Source organism: Cyrtonyx montezumae, unplaced genomic scaffold, assembly GCF_038088225.1.
Source record: "Cyrtonyx montezumae isolate F1298 unplaced genomic scaffold, pur_monq_1.0 scaffold_11, whole genome shotgun sequence".
NCBI classification, from domain to species: domain Eukaryota; kingdom Metazoa; phylum Chordata; class Aves; order Galliformes; family Odontophoridae; genus Cyrtonyx; species Cyrtonyx montezumae.
In genome coordinates this window covers 6,471,686-6,484,724 of record NW_027071837.1, presented here as the reverse complement: position 1 = coordinate 6,484,724, position 13,039 = coordinate 6,471,686, and the positions used below count along the sequence as shown (strand labels likewise).

At 35.2% G+C, this 13,039-nt stretch overlaps 1 protein-coding gene across 4 annotated transcripts in view; it reads left to right on the top strand.

Moving 5' to 3' along the window:
• The window catches only part of PCDH11X (protocadherin 11 X-linked), a 395,938-nt gene that overhangs the window by 210,790 nt on the left and 172,109 nt on the right, over window positions 1-13,039 (top strand). Inside the window, exon 3 of one of the 4 annotated variants that reach the window (XM_065729489.1) lies at window positions 1,333-1,341. The exons of the other annotated variants lie outside the window; for them this stretch is intronic. Within the exon in view, the coding sequence (XP_065585561.1) occupies window positions 1,333-1,341 (9 nt within the window). The remainder of the gene's footprint in view (window positions 1-1,332; window positions 1,342-13,039) is intronic. 4 annotated transcript variants of the gene reach the window in all.

Sequence of the window (13,039 nt, the reverse complement as noted above, 5' to 3'; positions counted from 1 at the left end):
ATCTGTTTATGTAATTTGATCTTAATTGGGGTTGCCTGCCTTGTCAATAGGCTGTTAGACCTTCAGCTCGTGGAACATTGGCTTGGATTCTGTTACTGCTCTCTCTTTCTGCTGTTGGTTCTGACGGAGTCTTTCCTTTGGCAAATTGCTTGGAGCCAAGCAGTTACTTTTTATGTGAGTTTTAAGGCTGACTGATGTATTTTCATTTATTTATTTATTTATTTCTCTATTTTTGTTTGGTTTTGTTTTTTGTGTGGCTAAGACCAGTGTAAGAAGTAGTGAAAAGGTAATAAAGAGAACTGTTAAGTCATAATTGCAATTGACTCTCATTCCTGAACCTTCAAGCATAGGCTGCTGTTAAACCCCAGCGCATCTGCAAGCCAGCAAATAAAATCCTGATGAGAAATTAGCAGTGTTGAAATGATTTTGAATTTGCCATTCCTATGACACTTTTAACTGCTGCTTCTCTGATATCCAGATGAAGATATCAATATGAAAAATTACTAAATAGTTTATTCTAACTTAGCACTTAAATACACAATTTAATGAGATACTTTAGTTTCAGCTACTCAGGTACTTTAAGTCTTTCCAAGTAATTAAATCCAAGTGCTTTATTTAGATCTGATGTTGTTTTTCCATGTACCATTACATACTGGTCAAGCAGAATATAGAATATATCTTGATAAGTTACAGCAGATTTTACAACTTTCACTTCCCAATGAAGGAAATTTGAGGGAGGTAGAGTTATTGCCTTCCTGTGCCTTCTGTGCTAACAGTATGAATTATCTTGTTTGCTGATTATTATAATAATCTTACAGTAATTCATTCTTTTTCTGCACGACTTTTCATTCTTCAAGTGTTTTTTATTGGTACAGAATCTTTGTGTTTTTGTGAGTATAATTAAAACTTAAAGCTCATAGGGGGAATCATGAATAACATGTAGAAGAGAAATTATATTTTATTCCCAGAAAGACTAAAGAGAGATACGACTTCAGTCTGTATAGATGAATTAAGATAGAAAGCATTTTAATATTCTTTAGGGCTTGCAAAGTGCTTTATATTTGCAGAAGGCTGTGCTAATATTGCTGAACAGTTGCCTGTGGACTACTGAGTGCCTGTGTCCCCTTTGATTTATCCTATACACTGGAGTTCTTTAAAGGTAACACAGCAGTCGGGAAGAACTGTTATAAAGTGTGACAAACCCAGTTTCTTTTGAAGAGTTCAGCTGCCATGATGCATATTTTACATCTTTCTCTGATGTAATGAAAGGTGTGAGTTCCTTTCTGATGTTACATTTTGGAGCTGGCTGTACAGATTTAGACTTGCCTGGAGCCAGAAGATGTCCATCAATATAAAATACTTTGTTTCAGGTGAAAGGGGCAACAAATCTTTAGCATCTGGAAAGGAGTGAGTTTTCCAGTACCCTCAACCTCGACTCGTGAAGTTAGGGAAGCTTTGGTGCATATGCTGCTAATATTCTGACTTAAAGTATTATAATGAAGTCTATTAGAACTTTCAGGACATATTTCAGGAATGAAGAAGAAAATAGAAAATGATCTGAAAGTGTCTGCAGAGGTAGAATGAAAACCAGTGCAAGCATACCTCCCAGGAAGTTTAGCTAAACTGAGAAATAGTTAGGAAAAGAAACAGTGATACAAAATTAAGAATTTTTGAAGGATGAAGCAGAAAAGATAGAGAAAAGAGGAAGGACAACAAATCTGTCAAAGTAGAGAAGCAATTTGATGTGAAGAATTTTATTTTTTTATTTTTTTTCTTTTACTTAATCCTGTTGTATATTACATCAAGAGTCAAATCTTCAATATTTCAGTGTCATCAAGTTCTCTGCCAACCCTCGGGCTATTTTATATTTAGCAATGTGTCTGCTTAATTTTAAACAAACAAGCAAATAAGAACCTATCCATAGTCCATCAAGAGACTGTTTGGATTGCAGAATTAAGCAGAGAAAAGCTACAAAATGTCCCCCTTGGAGTAAATCAGCCAAAAAAGAAAATTGATACTGTTCATCTTTCAGGGGCATATCCAGCCTGCTCTTTGTGTTGAAGAGTAAATCTGTTCTTTATTTAAGTAAAGCTGGCATCCATTATAGACCAAGGGACATAAGCTACAGAATGTATATGAAAGAACAGAAATATGAGATTGCCTATTTAGGCTTTGTTATTTTTACTTTTTAAGTGCTAAAATAAATGCACTTTTTCGAATAATCCCACAAGGACATCATTTGGAGAGAATAAACTAAGGAAAATATTATTCCTCTGCACAATGGGATACAACTAGCTGAAATTTCTTCAGTTGTGAAATTTGATTGTAATAACAGAGGAAGAACACTTTGAAAAGCTTCTGTGATAGAAGGTTGTGAGGATCTGGCAGTGCTAAGCTGCATACCTGAAAGATGTTTATGTACATAAAACCTGAAGAGAAATTATTATAATCAATTGTATTGTTTTTTCTACACATTTCATACAACATCCATAATATTGCAGAAATAAAGTGAGGAGAAAGGGATGTCGTTTTAATTCGTCTAACTAAATTCTAATTTTCAGGCCCTTTGTTTGCCTGGGCAATAGCACTGGCAGGATAGTTGCTGCTGGCAGAGAAGTTCATTTCTTTCCCAGAAGAAAAGAAATCAAAACAGCTTTACACTGATCAGCTGGCACAGACTGCTGGATCAATGGTTGGCAATTTGCAAGGCTGTGCTGTAGATAAGGCTGTCACATTTTGGCAGTCTCATCACTACCAGTCAGCCACATAATAGCTGATAGGTCCCTTTCAGATAAAGACGAGAAGACGACATAAAACTGAAGAGAAAGGGGAGTGAAAGGCAGATAGAGGAGGAAGGGAGGATGACAAATCAGTGTTTTCAACCTCACATTGTATATATATTCCTTTGGTCTCCAATCCTTTTAAATATACGATTCTCTTACTGTTAATTCTTATTGCTTTCTATTAAGAAACAGTTACCCTCGTCAGTTTAATTTTTGAGTATCTTTTAACCTTCTGAAAATGGGAAGATGTCTCCTGAAAGCTTGAGTCCTGCACTTGCCTCCCCTAACCCCCAAATCAAAAGCTTAGGTTGAAGAAATGTGCTTGAGATGTCAAAAATCTCCCTGTTTTATGTCTTAAGATTATTGTCTTTCACTTTCCTTAGTTTAAGTATGACATAGACTGTGATTATCTAGATCCACTCCTGGTCTGTTATTTATTGCAGCTTAGCTCTTGATGGTCTTTCTTTCCACAGCACTTGTGTCCTGGGGAAGGCAAGCTTGTTCAGAAGTGAAAAGAATGGGAAAAAGACACTGAAGCAGCTACTGAATTACTTTCAGATCTTTTTGATTTTTAGAAGATTCTGAAAAGTAGCAGCTTCCTCTGAATTCTGCTTCTTTATATTTTTCTAGCAGTTCATTGCAGGTCATAAGGAAGTATGTTAGTGACTGGATGACAGCACAGTGAAAAGAGGTGTAGGAATCATTACATTAATACTGATAAAGCTGCTAAATATGCTTAGGGAGATTCAGACATTTCCAGAAGCCTGGGAACACAGAGAGTAAAGGATTCATTAGTTAAAAGTGCCCTACTTGCTCTTTATCATCTTGAATCTGAGCTTATATTAGATACTCTGAACTATAGAGAATGTTCTCTAATTCCAGTGCCTTGTATTGTAATCCTTCTAAAATCAGTTATAACCAGCACAGGGGATGAGTAACATGCTTTCCTCTCTCTTTCAAATTTCCTGATCAAGAAGGAGAAATGCATATTTTATTTGTAAAGGAAATTTATTTAGACTTTATTTATTTATTTATTCCCCTGTAGAAACAGTTTTTAAGTTTTTTTTTTTTTTTTTGTCAATTTAAAATAACTCATTTTTAAAAACTCCATAGAAATCATCTTTGCTGTTTAGTCTTTCCTTCTCTTCCTTGTAAGCAGGGAAAAAGAACAATTTTGATCCACTGCAGAGAAGCTGATGAAACTGCATGTTTCTGCAGTTAGGTAGAAGAACTCTCCCTAAAGTCCAAAAGGATTTGCAATGTAGTCAGCCAAGTCTTTCAGACTATTTTCCAACTTGATTTAGTCAATTCTTATGGCGCATTGCACCAACTTGTTGTGATTTGATGTCAGAAATGCTAAATAAAAAAAAAAAAAAAAAAAAAGAAAGAAAGAGGGAAACAATCCCTTTCCTTATTGGCATTCTGGGGAATTAAAGACCAGGAATGAGAGAACAACAGTGGCAGGCTGACATGGATTGTTTATTTAATTCTCCCAATTTGTTCACCTTAATGAAACACCAAAAGATTTGAGTGAGCGGTAATTAACAAGAGAGAGCCTGTCTAATGAAACCAGTACAGGATGATATTTGTTTCAAGGATCAATAAAAGACTGTGAGTGAAGATCATACCGGCATCATTCAGGAAAACAAATCACCTTCTGCCAATCAATTGTCATGCTACACACGCATGAATCTGTGTGAAGCATTTTAAATATGCATCAGTAGAAAGACAGAAAAGGGGGAGGTTGGTAAACTTGGAGGTATCTAGTACTTAATTTGTTGGTCTGTCAGGTAGTGTAATTATAGCTGTAGCATTCTTCTTCTGTGCCTTCAATAGTCATTACTAAGCAATTCTAGTGACATAATCAAATTAAAGTATGCTTCTCTTAGAGTGCAGAGTCCATTGCACAGTTTCTTTGTATTCTATCACTGCTTACATGTTTTTAAGAAAACAACACAGGCCGCATTCCCAGGAAGAAGGAAAGAAAGAAAGAGCAGCTGATAAAAATGATACTTCCCTGACAATCCTTTTGGCCCTCCAGAGATAGCAGTTGTATTCCCTGTTGCCACTAGTTGACTTAGCAATTAATAATGCAGCAATTAGCAGTGAGCTTCCAGATCTCAGTGCAGAAGGCATGATTTTGTTTCTACAGTTAAGTTGGTGACAGTGTGAAAAGGAAGCAGTGGTGGAAAATCTGAATCTCAAAATACATAATCAAATTGATTATGGAAGAAATGGAGTTAGTGTCAAAGGAAGGTAAATATGTGCTACACAAGATATTCAAACAATACTGAAGCCAATGAGATATCTGTTCACAAGAACATGCATAGAGTTAAATTTACGCTCCTGAAGTAACATAATTCAGAATGTTTTTGACTTCATGGGAATATACAGACGTATAGGTTAATATTTAAGAACTGCATTATACAGGTATCTAATTTAAAACAGGACTGATGAAGACAAAATAAAGTCCTAGCATGAAAAATGTCTGAAAGAAATTCAGAGTTCAAAAAAGGTTAAGAATAATAAGGCTTTTTAAAAAGGTTGAAAGTGTAGAGACACAATTCTCTTAAAAACAGAACTTTAAGCTTGAGCTCAGTTTTGAGTTAGGACAAGGAAGAGCTATAGAGCTAACGTGTTGCTGAAACTGGAAAAGCTAACAATGGAAATTAGTAGACTTGAGATGCACAGAATAGTGTGGTGGATGTAAGTTTCATTTAGCTGGCTGGAGGACATTCAAAAGCTTTACATTTTTAATCCCTGCAGACTCAAAGATGACTTACAGTTTCATTAGACTTGTTGATAGATTTCCATGATTCTGTTCTAAAGCACTTTCCTCTTTTATTCTCATGTATAGAATAATTAGAGAAAGAATATTGCAACTCCGTCTAATGTATACTTTGTTAGGTATTCAGACAAACTCATTTGAATTATTGGAAGACATTTTAAATGCAAATTCAGCTATTAGGTATACAAAAAACTATAAGTTGTAAAATTTGAAATTGAACTTTTTTCTCTCTGTTTAATCCAGTGAGTTATATTTGCAATGGACTTTTGGTCTACTCATAATTTTAGACGACAGTTATACCCTTTGGTTTTTCACCTCAATTTTCTTAACTTCCCCAAAGATGTATGGTTAACATAGGATTTATGGGTAATTTATGCATTTTATTAGTGCAGTAATTCCATATATAATATTAGAACAATTGAGAATAGAGTCTTGTCCTAAGATTCATAGTTATTAGAAATATCGTATCATTTAAAGTTGTGAATTTTACTTGTCTGCTGCCAAAGTCTATACATATGTATAGGCATGTATAATTCTGTTTTCATAAAAGTTTTTGATTGACTAGAATTGGAAGCAGGAAGCTTGGGAGCTTGAGATTTGTACAGTTGACCAGAAATATAAACCCTCATGTAAAATTTATGAGCCTCATTGAATCCTACAAGAATCATATTCAACAATTACCTTTGTAACTATCAGGTGGAGCTGTATTTCTGAAAATTCTTAATTCCTATGAAGGGGCAAGTAGCTCTTTATTCCTAGGGTCACATGGAGTCCAATGCAGAAAATGCCTTTTGAAGTAGAATTTGTGTCAACGAATCAACCACTAGCAGCCACAAACAAGAGACAAGGCAGCTGGAAGAGAGCAACTATGCTTTTTGTCAAAGTACCGAAGACAAGATGATCCACAGGTTGCACAAGATGACAAGAATTATAGACCAGCAGCTGCAGCAGATTAACAAGAGGAAACTGTATTCATTAAAAACATTTGTTTTATTTATAGGGATACAATCCTATCAAACTATTGGAAGATCCATGGAATCTTATGAGCAACCGATGACTGCTTCAGTGTGAATATTTGTGAATATGTCTGAAATCTAGATTTCTGTTAATCAAAATGAATTGCAAGACATAACAGCCATTGAAGTGCAGAAGAGGTAAATGAATACAGTTTTTTAGGATCCAGCGTAGGCTTCTCTACATTATTGACTGTTTTGGGCTGCATGTCAATTTAATGTATCAGTTATTGTGAGTTCGTAAAATTCTCAACCATAACAATTGGGAAACCTGAGTTGTACAAGACTTGACTGGTAAAATGTGCTTTTTGTTTTTTTCAGTAGCCAGAATGTGAATCATGAAAAAGAAATGCTGCTGACAGGAAGATAATTGAAATCTTTGAGGTGTAGTGCTGGCAGAATTTCAGAGAAACCGACAAAGGCTTACGTTAGAAAAATTTACTATGAGGACTTTTTTCCAGACTTGATTCCAACAAATTTATCTGTTCGATCATGACAGCCATTGAAAAGACTATAATCTTAAAGGTATAATTACATGGAAGGAGTGCTGGAAGGTCACAGTAACAAAGGGCAGCCATGGTCACATGGGCAGGTCTCTGATCATTTTGTTAGGCCCAGGTACTCAAAGTTTTCAGCAGCTCCAGACAGCTCCTCCAAATTTTGTTATGCAAAGGATACATGCAATTTATATATTTTTAGCTGTTTTGCTTTCATGATGTTTACTTTAACACCAGAAACCTGATAATGTTGTTATGCTACTTCTGAAAGAGAAATTGATCCTCCTGCACATTTTATAAGTGATTGTGTTGGACAGCTAATGTGTGCTAGATTGAATAGATATTACCCATGGATAGTCTATTGTTAAAACTGTGACACTGATTAAAAAATATATATATCTATATATATATATATACAAATAGGTATGTATTAATGAGCCACAAGAAAAGGAAAAGGAAGTGTGCTTACAGTCCTGGCATCTTAAGTTCTTCTTCAGTGCCAATCTTGTGTTATGTGTGTGTCTGAAAGTTTTTGAAGTCATGTGTTGAGAAATAATGTCACATTTGCTTGACACTTGTGGATATGCCTAGAATTTTTTTCTGAAGAAATCAGGAACATAAATATCTATGAAGTATTTTCTTTTCAAATGCTGAAAGGACAGATTTTTATCTTCCATTCTCTGTAATCTCTTTCTTCTCTCTCTCATGTATATCTCATGAATTATTTTTATTCCTAGAGTCTGTCTTTATTGTTGTGGACATTTTTTGTTTGACATTTCAGCCATCTCTTGTTTGCAGCCTTATCTTTGATGTTGGTGAAATTTGTTATTCACAAATATCTACATATCTATGAGATATTTAAAAGTAGTATGATGAAAATGTGATTAGTTCTTATGTTGTATCAATATTCATTGCACTTCTAATTGCTGCTGCAGTTGTAAAGAGAAAAAGGGGAACCTGTTACACAGATAATATGTCATGTGTCTTAATTGTGAAAATGATGTGTTTAACACCTAGTTTATTTCTGCTGTTCTTGGAAAGGCTAAGAGCTATTTCATTCTAAAATTTTTGGAAATGGTTAATGTTACTTGTGTTTATCTACTTAGAGCAAATTGGATTCCTTCATATTGAAGGATAAAGGCAATTAGATATGTGTTCTTTATTTCTTTTTTCTTCTTTCTTTCTTTCTTTCTTTCTTTCTTTCTTTCTTTCTTTCTTTCTTTCTTTCTTTCTTTCTTTCTTTCTTTCTTTCTTTCTTTCTTTCTTTCTTTCTTTCTTTCTTTCTCTCTTTCTTTCTTTCTTTCTCTCTTTCTTTCTCTCTTTCTTTCTCTTTCTTTCTTTCTCTCTTTCTTTCTCTCTTTCTTTCTTTCTTTCTTTCTCTCTTTCTCTCTTTCTTTCTTTCTTTTTTCTCTTTTCTTTTCTTTTCCTTTCTTTTCCTTTCTTTTCTTTTCTTTTCTTTTCTTTTCTTTTCTTTTCTTTTCTTTTCTTTTCTTTTCTTTTCTTTTCTTTTCTTTTCTTTTCTTTTCTTTTCTTTTCTTTTCTTTTCTTTTCTTTTCTTTTCTTTTCTCTTCTTTTCTCTTCTTTTCTTTTCTTTTCTTTTCTTTTCTTTTCTTTTCTTTTCTTTTCTTTTCTTTTCTTTTCTTTTCTTTTCTTTTCTTTTCTTTTCTTTTCTTTTCTTTTCTTTTCTTTTCTTTTCCTTTCCTTTCCTTTCCTTTCCTTTCCTTTCCTTTCCTTTCTTTTCTTTTCTTTTCTTTTCTTTTCTTTTCTTTTCTTTTCTTTTCTTTTCTTTTCTTTTCTTTTCTTTTCTTTTCTTTTCCTTTCCTTTCCTTTCCTTTCCTTTCCTTTCCTTTCCTTTCCTTTCTTTTCTTTTCTTTTCTTTTCTTTTCTTTTCTTTTCTTTTCTTTTCTTTTCTTTTCTTTTCTTTTCTTTTCTTTTCTTTTCTTTTCTTTTCTTTTCTTTTCTTTTCTTTTCTTTTCTTTTCTTTTCTTTTCATAAATAGGAAAGGTTAGATGTCAGCACCAACTATTGTATCACAGACTGCAGAATTTGCCAGTGTGACTTGCTTTCCTCTCTGATGCTTTGAAACTGTTTCTCACTGTTGTATGGATTGAGTATATGACAGGTAGAGCAACATCTACTCATTTAGGATAGAAAAATACAACTGTAAAGTCTCCAGGTGTTTGGCTTGATTTAAACACCTTTGCAGTTGTGTAAGGGAGAGAATAAACCCTAAGGAAAACTATAGAACGGTGATGTATTGTACTACAAGGACTGCATTAGAGCTCCTGTCTTGTTGTGTAAATAAAGACTTCTATATTTTCATTTATTGATTGTAACACTAAGAAAGCTTCACATTCTTCACAGTGGCTGAAAAATAATGTATGGGAAATCTATAGGAGACACTGTGGCATTTTAGAAAGTAAAGAACAATTAGCTTCATCATCAGAGAGAAAAGCATAGTTACATATATACTGCTTTGAATCTCTAAGAAGCTACTAGTATTTTCCCTTGTGTTGAACTGTTAACAGTACCTTCAGTAGAAAAGGCAAAAACCTGTTCCCACTTAAAGGGAGGTGGTGCTTTTTAGTCCACTTATATTTTTTCGAATGACAGTATTTCATGAAAAGATTGGATCCAATCAAATCTGTCACTGGTGTTATTGGATTTTTCTCTTTCACTGCCTTAAGTCTGACCAGACTCAGCTCTGAGTTCTGTGGAAATACAGGAGTACTGACTGTAATGTGTAGAGGGGGAAAAGACATTGACAGTGAAACAAGCTCAACCTGGTATCTCCAGCTTAGCTCCATTTTTAACAAAGGTATGAGAAAATCATACAGCAAAGACTGAAAATAATTACACATTCCATTACTGCTATATTCATATTTCTTTTTATAGGCTTTTGTATCACTGAATGTATAGGGGTTATGACATAGCATGTCCTATCTTCAATATTTTAATAGAAATGACTGATTAATGCTTCACAAAGCATTAAAATTCACTAGCCACTTAATTAGCTGGTGAAAATTAGTTCTTTTCAACAGAGCATATATACATTGTGCTGCTTTTCTGCTTACTCTCTGAAATAAGTATATTTAATAATTACAGCAGTGAGAATCCCCCTCAAGGTTTTTAACCATCAAAATATGAATGCTTCAGTAGACTGCAAGCACTGGCCTGAGTTGTGCCCCTTTCATGATTCCTGAAGTCATGAATCATTCCTTGTGGCTCAGATACCAGTGGTAAAATGAAAATGCATGTTAACAGAAATAAAGTATGGAAGAGATCACAGCTCACATTAGTCAATCTAAAGCCATCTTTGTAAAGTTTACCTCACAATCAAAATCTGTTTTTACTCACATAAATAACAAAGCAGAAAAACAATGATCATGATCTAAAAATTCCCCAGGTGTGTCAGCAGAGATGTTTGTAGTCATCTCTTATTTATACCAACTTGATAAAAGAAGGAAAAAGCATCAGGGTATGGAGTTTGTCATTTAGTCTTTGATCAGCGCCTCTGAAAGAAATGCTACTTGGTGGGGGAAGTGTGCTGCACAATCATGAAGTTGCAGTGTCTGTGTGTCCTGAGGCCAAGTGAGCAGTGGGAAGTGATGCTGTGAACGGAAGGGAGTGCTGAGATTTTGCTGGAAGCTTGGCTACATGCAATAAATGCAAATTGTATTCAGACTTAATATTTGTAATCTTCCGCTCGCCATTAAAATGTCCTGGCTAATGTCCTGAATTCAGAGAAAAAGAATTGAAGAGATTCAAGAAACAGCTGAATCAATGACACAAAAACAAAGCCATTGGTTCTGCAGAAGCACTTGGCAAACGTGTGCCTTTATTTCTCCATAAGTGAAAAATAACTCTGTTGATTTCAGTTGTATTCTCCTGGCTTCATGTGACAGGGGAGATTCCCATTTGCTGTTATGTACTTCTACTCAGTGCCTGATTACCTGTCCAGGATATTTTTCTCAATACACCAACTACTGTGGTTGGTAATGAAATAGCTACTAAATTCTGTAACTTGGTTTTGTACCTCACTAATCCTCACATGGCAAATTCAGATGCTTTAGGAGGAAGATAAATGCCAGTTGTCTGCAAATACAGAAATTCTTAATGACTACCCATACATCAGCTATCATATAGACTCTGCAACATTTTTGCTCTTGATATACTGTTGCAGGAAATATTTGCAGAAAATATAGACTTCTGTAATTTGAAATTCAGGTGCTATATATGTATTAAAATGTCTTGAACCTTTCAATGTAGCTATTTATTGTAAATGCACATTTTTAATATAAATTTTATTATTAGAAATTGCCAAAACATTCTACCAATATGTGTGCTGAGGAGACACAGTGAGGCTAATAATATAGGAATAGTGCAGGGGCTGCAAATACCATTCAGTATATTCCCATCTCTGAGCACATCTTACTAGCACCAATAGCAGTTAATTTCTCCAGAGAAAGGAAGAAAAACCTGGAAGTTGTGCAGAGTTCAGAGGCAGGTGGATGGCAGTGCCTCTGCTTTCGGAGGTTTGGGATCCATGCACTGCAGAGTGCGTTGGTCAAACGTTGCACAGAGCCAAGCTGCTAACCAACAGGAAGAGAGCCCAGCCAGCCAGCCGGCCCACTTGACAGTATTTAGAAAATGTAAAACTGAAAATAAGTGGAAGTAAGCAAAAATTACGGACCAAAGTAACACTAAACTTAGCATACACTAATGGCAATCAATAATTCGTGTGTTAAAATACTTGCAAAGTCTTTAGGGCAGTAAAATGACCAGATTACATCTTCAAAAACAATGGTGTTTGATTGCATGTTTTTAACATGTTTTATTTTTCTCTGATCTCACTGTACACACAAACATGTCTGATTATATAAAATATAATCCAGTGAATCTGTGAGGCATCTGCACTGCTTCAAATGCGGCCCTGCTACAAAGCTGGCTTACCCTGTAGTTGCAGCTAAGCACAGAATGAGAAATGAGTCCAAGTGCTTGATAGGAATCTCACAGGCAGCTCTTTCAGAGCATGTCCCAGGTTCTCTCACTGGTCAGGTGGTGCAGATTGGACAGCTGTGGCTTTTCAAAAGCTGAAGTAGTTCTGTATGCAAACTTGGCAGTTGTTTTTGAAGAATTTAGCATGTTAACAAACACTGCTTGTAAATCCTAAGGTTTAACATTTTATTGTTGCATAAGCATTACAATAATACTAAAAAGAAAGTAATGGATATTTTTCTCCTTATTTGAAGTGGTCGTGAAGAATTTGCTTATCACAGTGCACTGCTTTGCTAATAGGCGACACGCTTGCTTAAGCCAGAAAATAACATGGGCAGGATTGTGCCTTTACTCTGCAAGTAAGTGGAGTGTCAGTAAAAGCTCTGCCAATTTTTGGCTAATATATATATATTTTTCCTGTGCCCCCAGTGGATGAGCAATGTGCAACCTAAGGGACAAAGGAGAAGCTGTATGACAGAGCTGGAGGCCAAGACTTCACCAAAACACAGCTAAGGCTCTGTCAGGCTCCAGCTGTTAGAAGCAGCATGAGTTTCATAATTTCAGTGTTCCTGCAGCTTCCCTGTTTTAGTCTATTTTTCTATATTCTATTTTAGCTGGATTCTCCCTAATTTCACAACTCCCCCATGGTGTATAGGACTTTTTATAACTGTAAGGATTGTGAGTTGTTGCCTTGGAAACACAGTTGTGCATGCAACTGTTGTAACTGTACTTGTTACTTCTGCGTTATCATAAAAGGTTTCAAAGCTTTTCTGTATTTGTCTGACAGTTTTTGATTCTCTTTATAACAGTATGTTTGACAAATTACCAGAGGAGGAAATAAAACCTCAGCCTCACAATGTACAGAATGCCCCCAAGATCCTGACTGAATCAGCTGTTTCCTTGGCCTCGGAAGCCTCCAAAGCCACATTCAATCCCCTGGCTGCCTGTTTGGAAAAATAT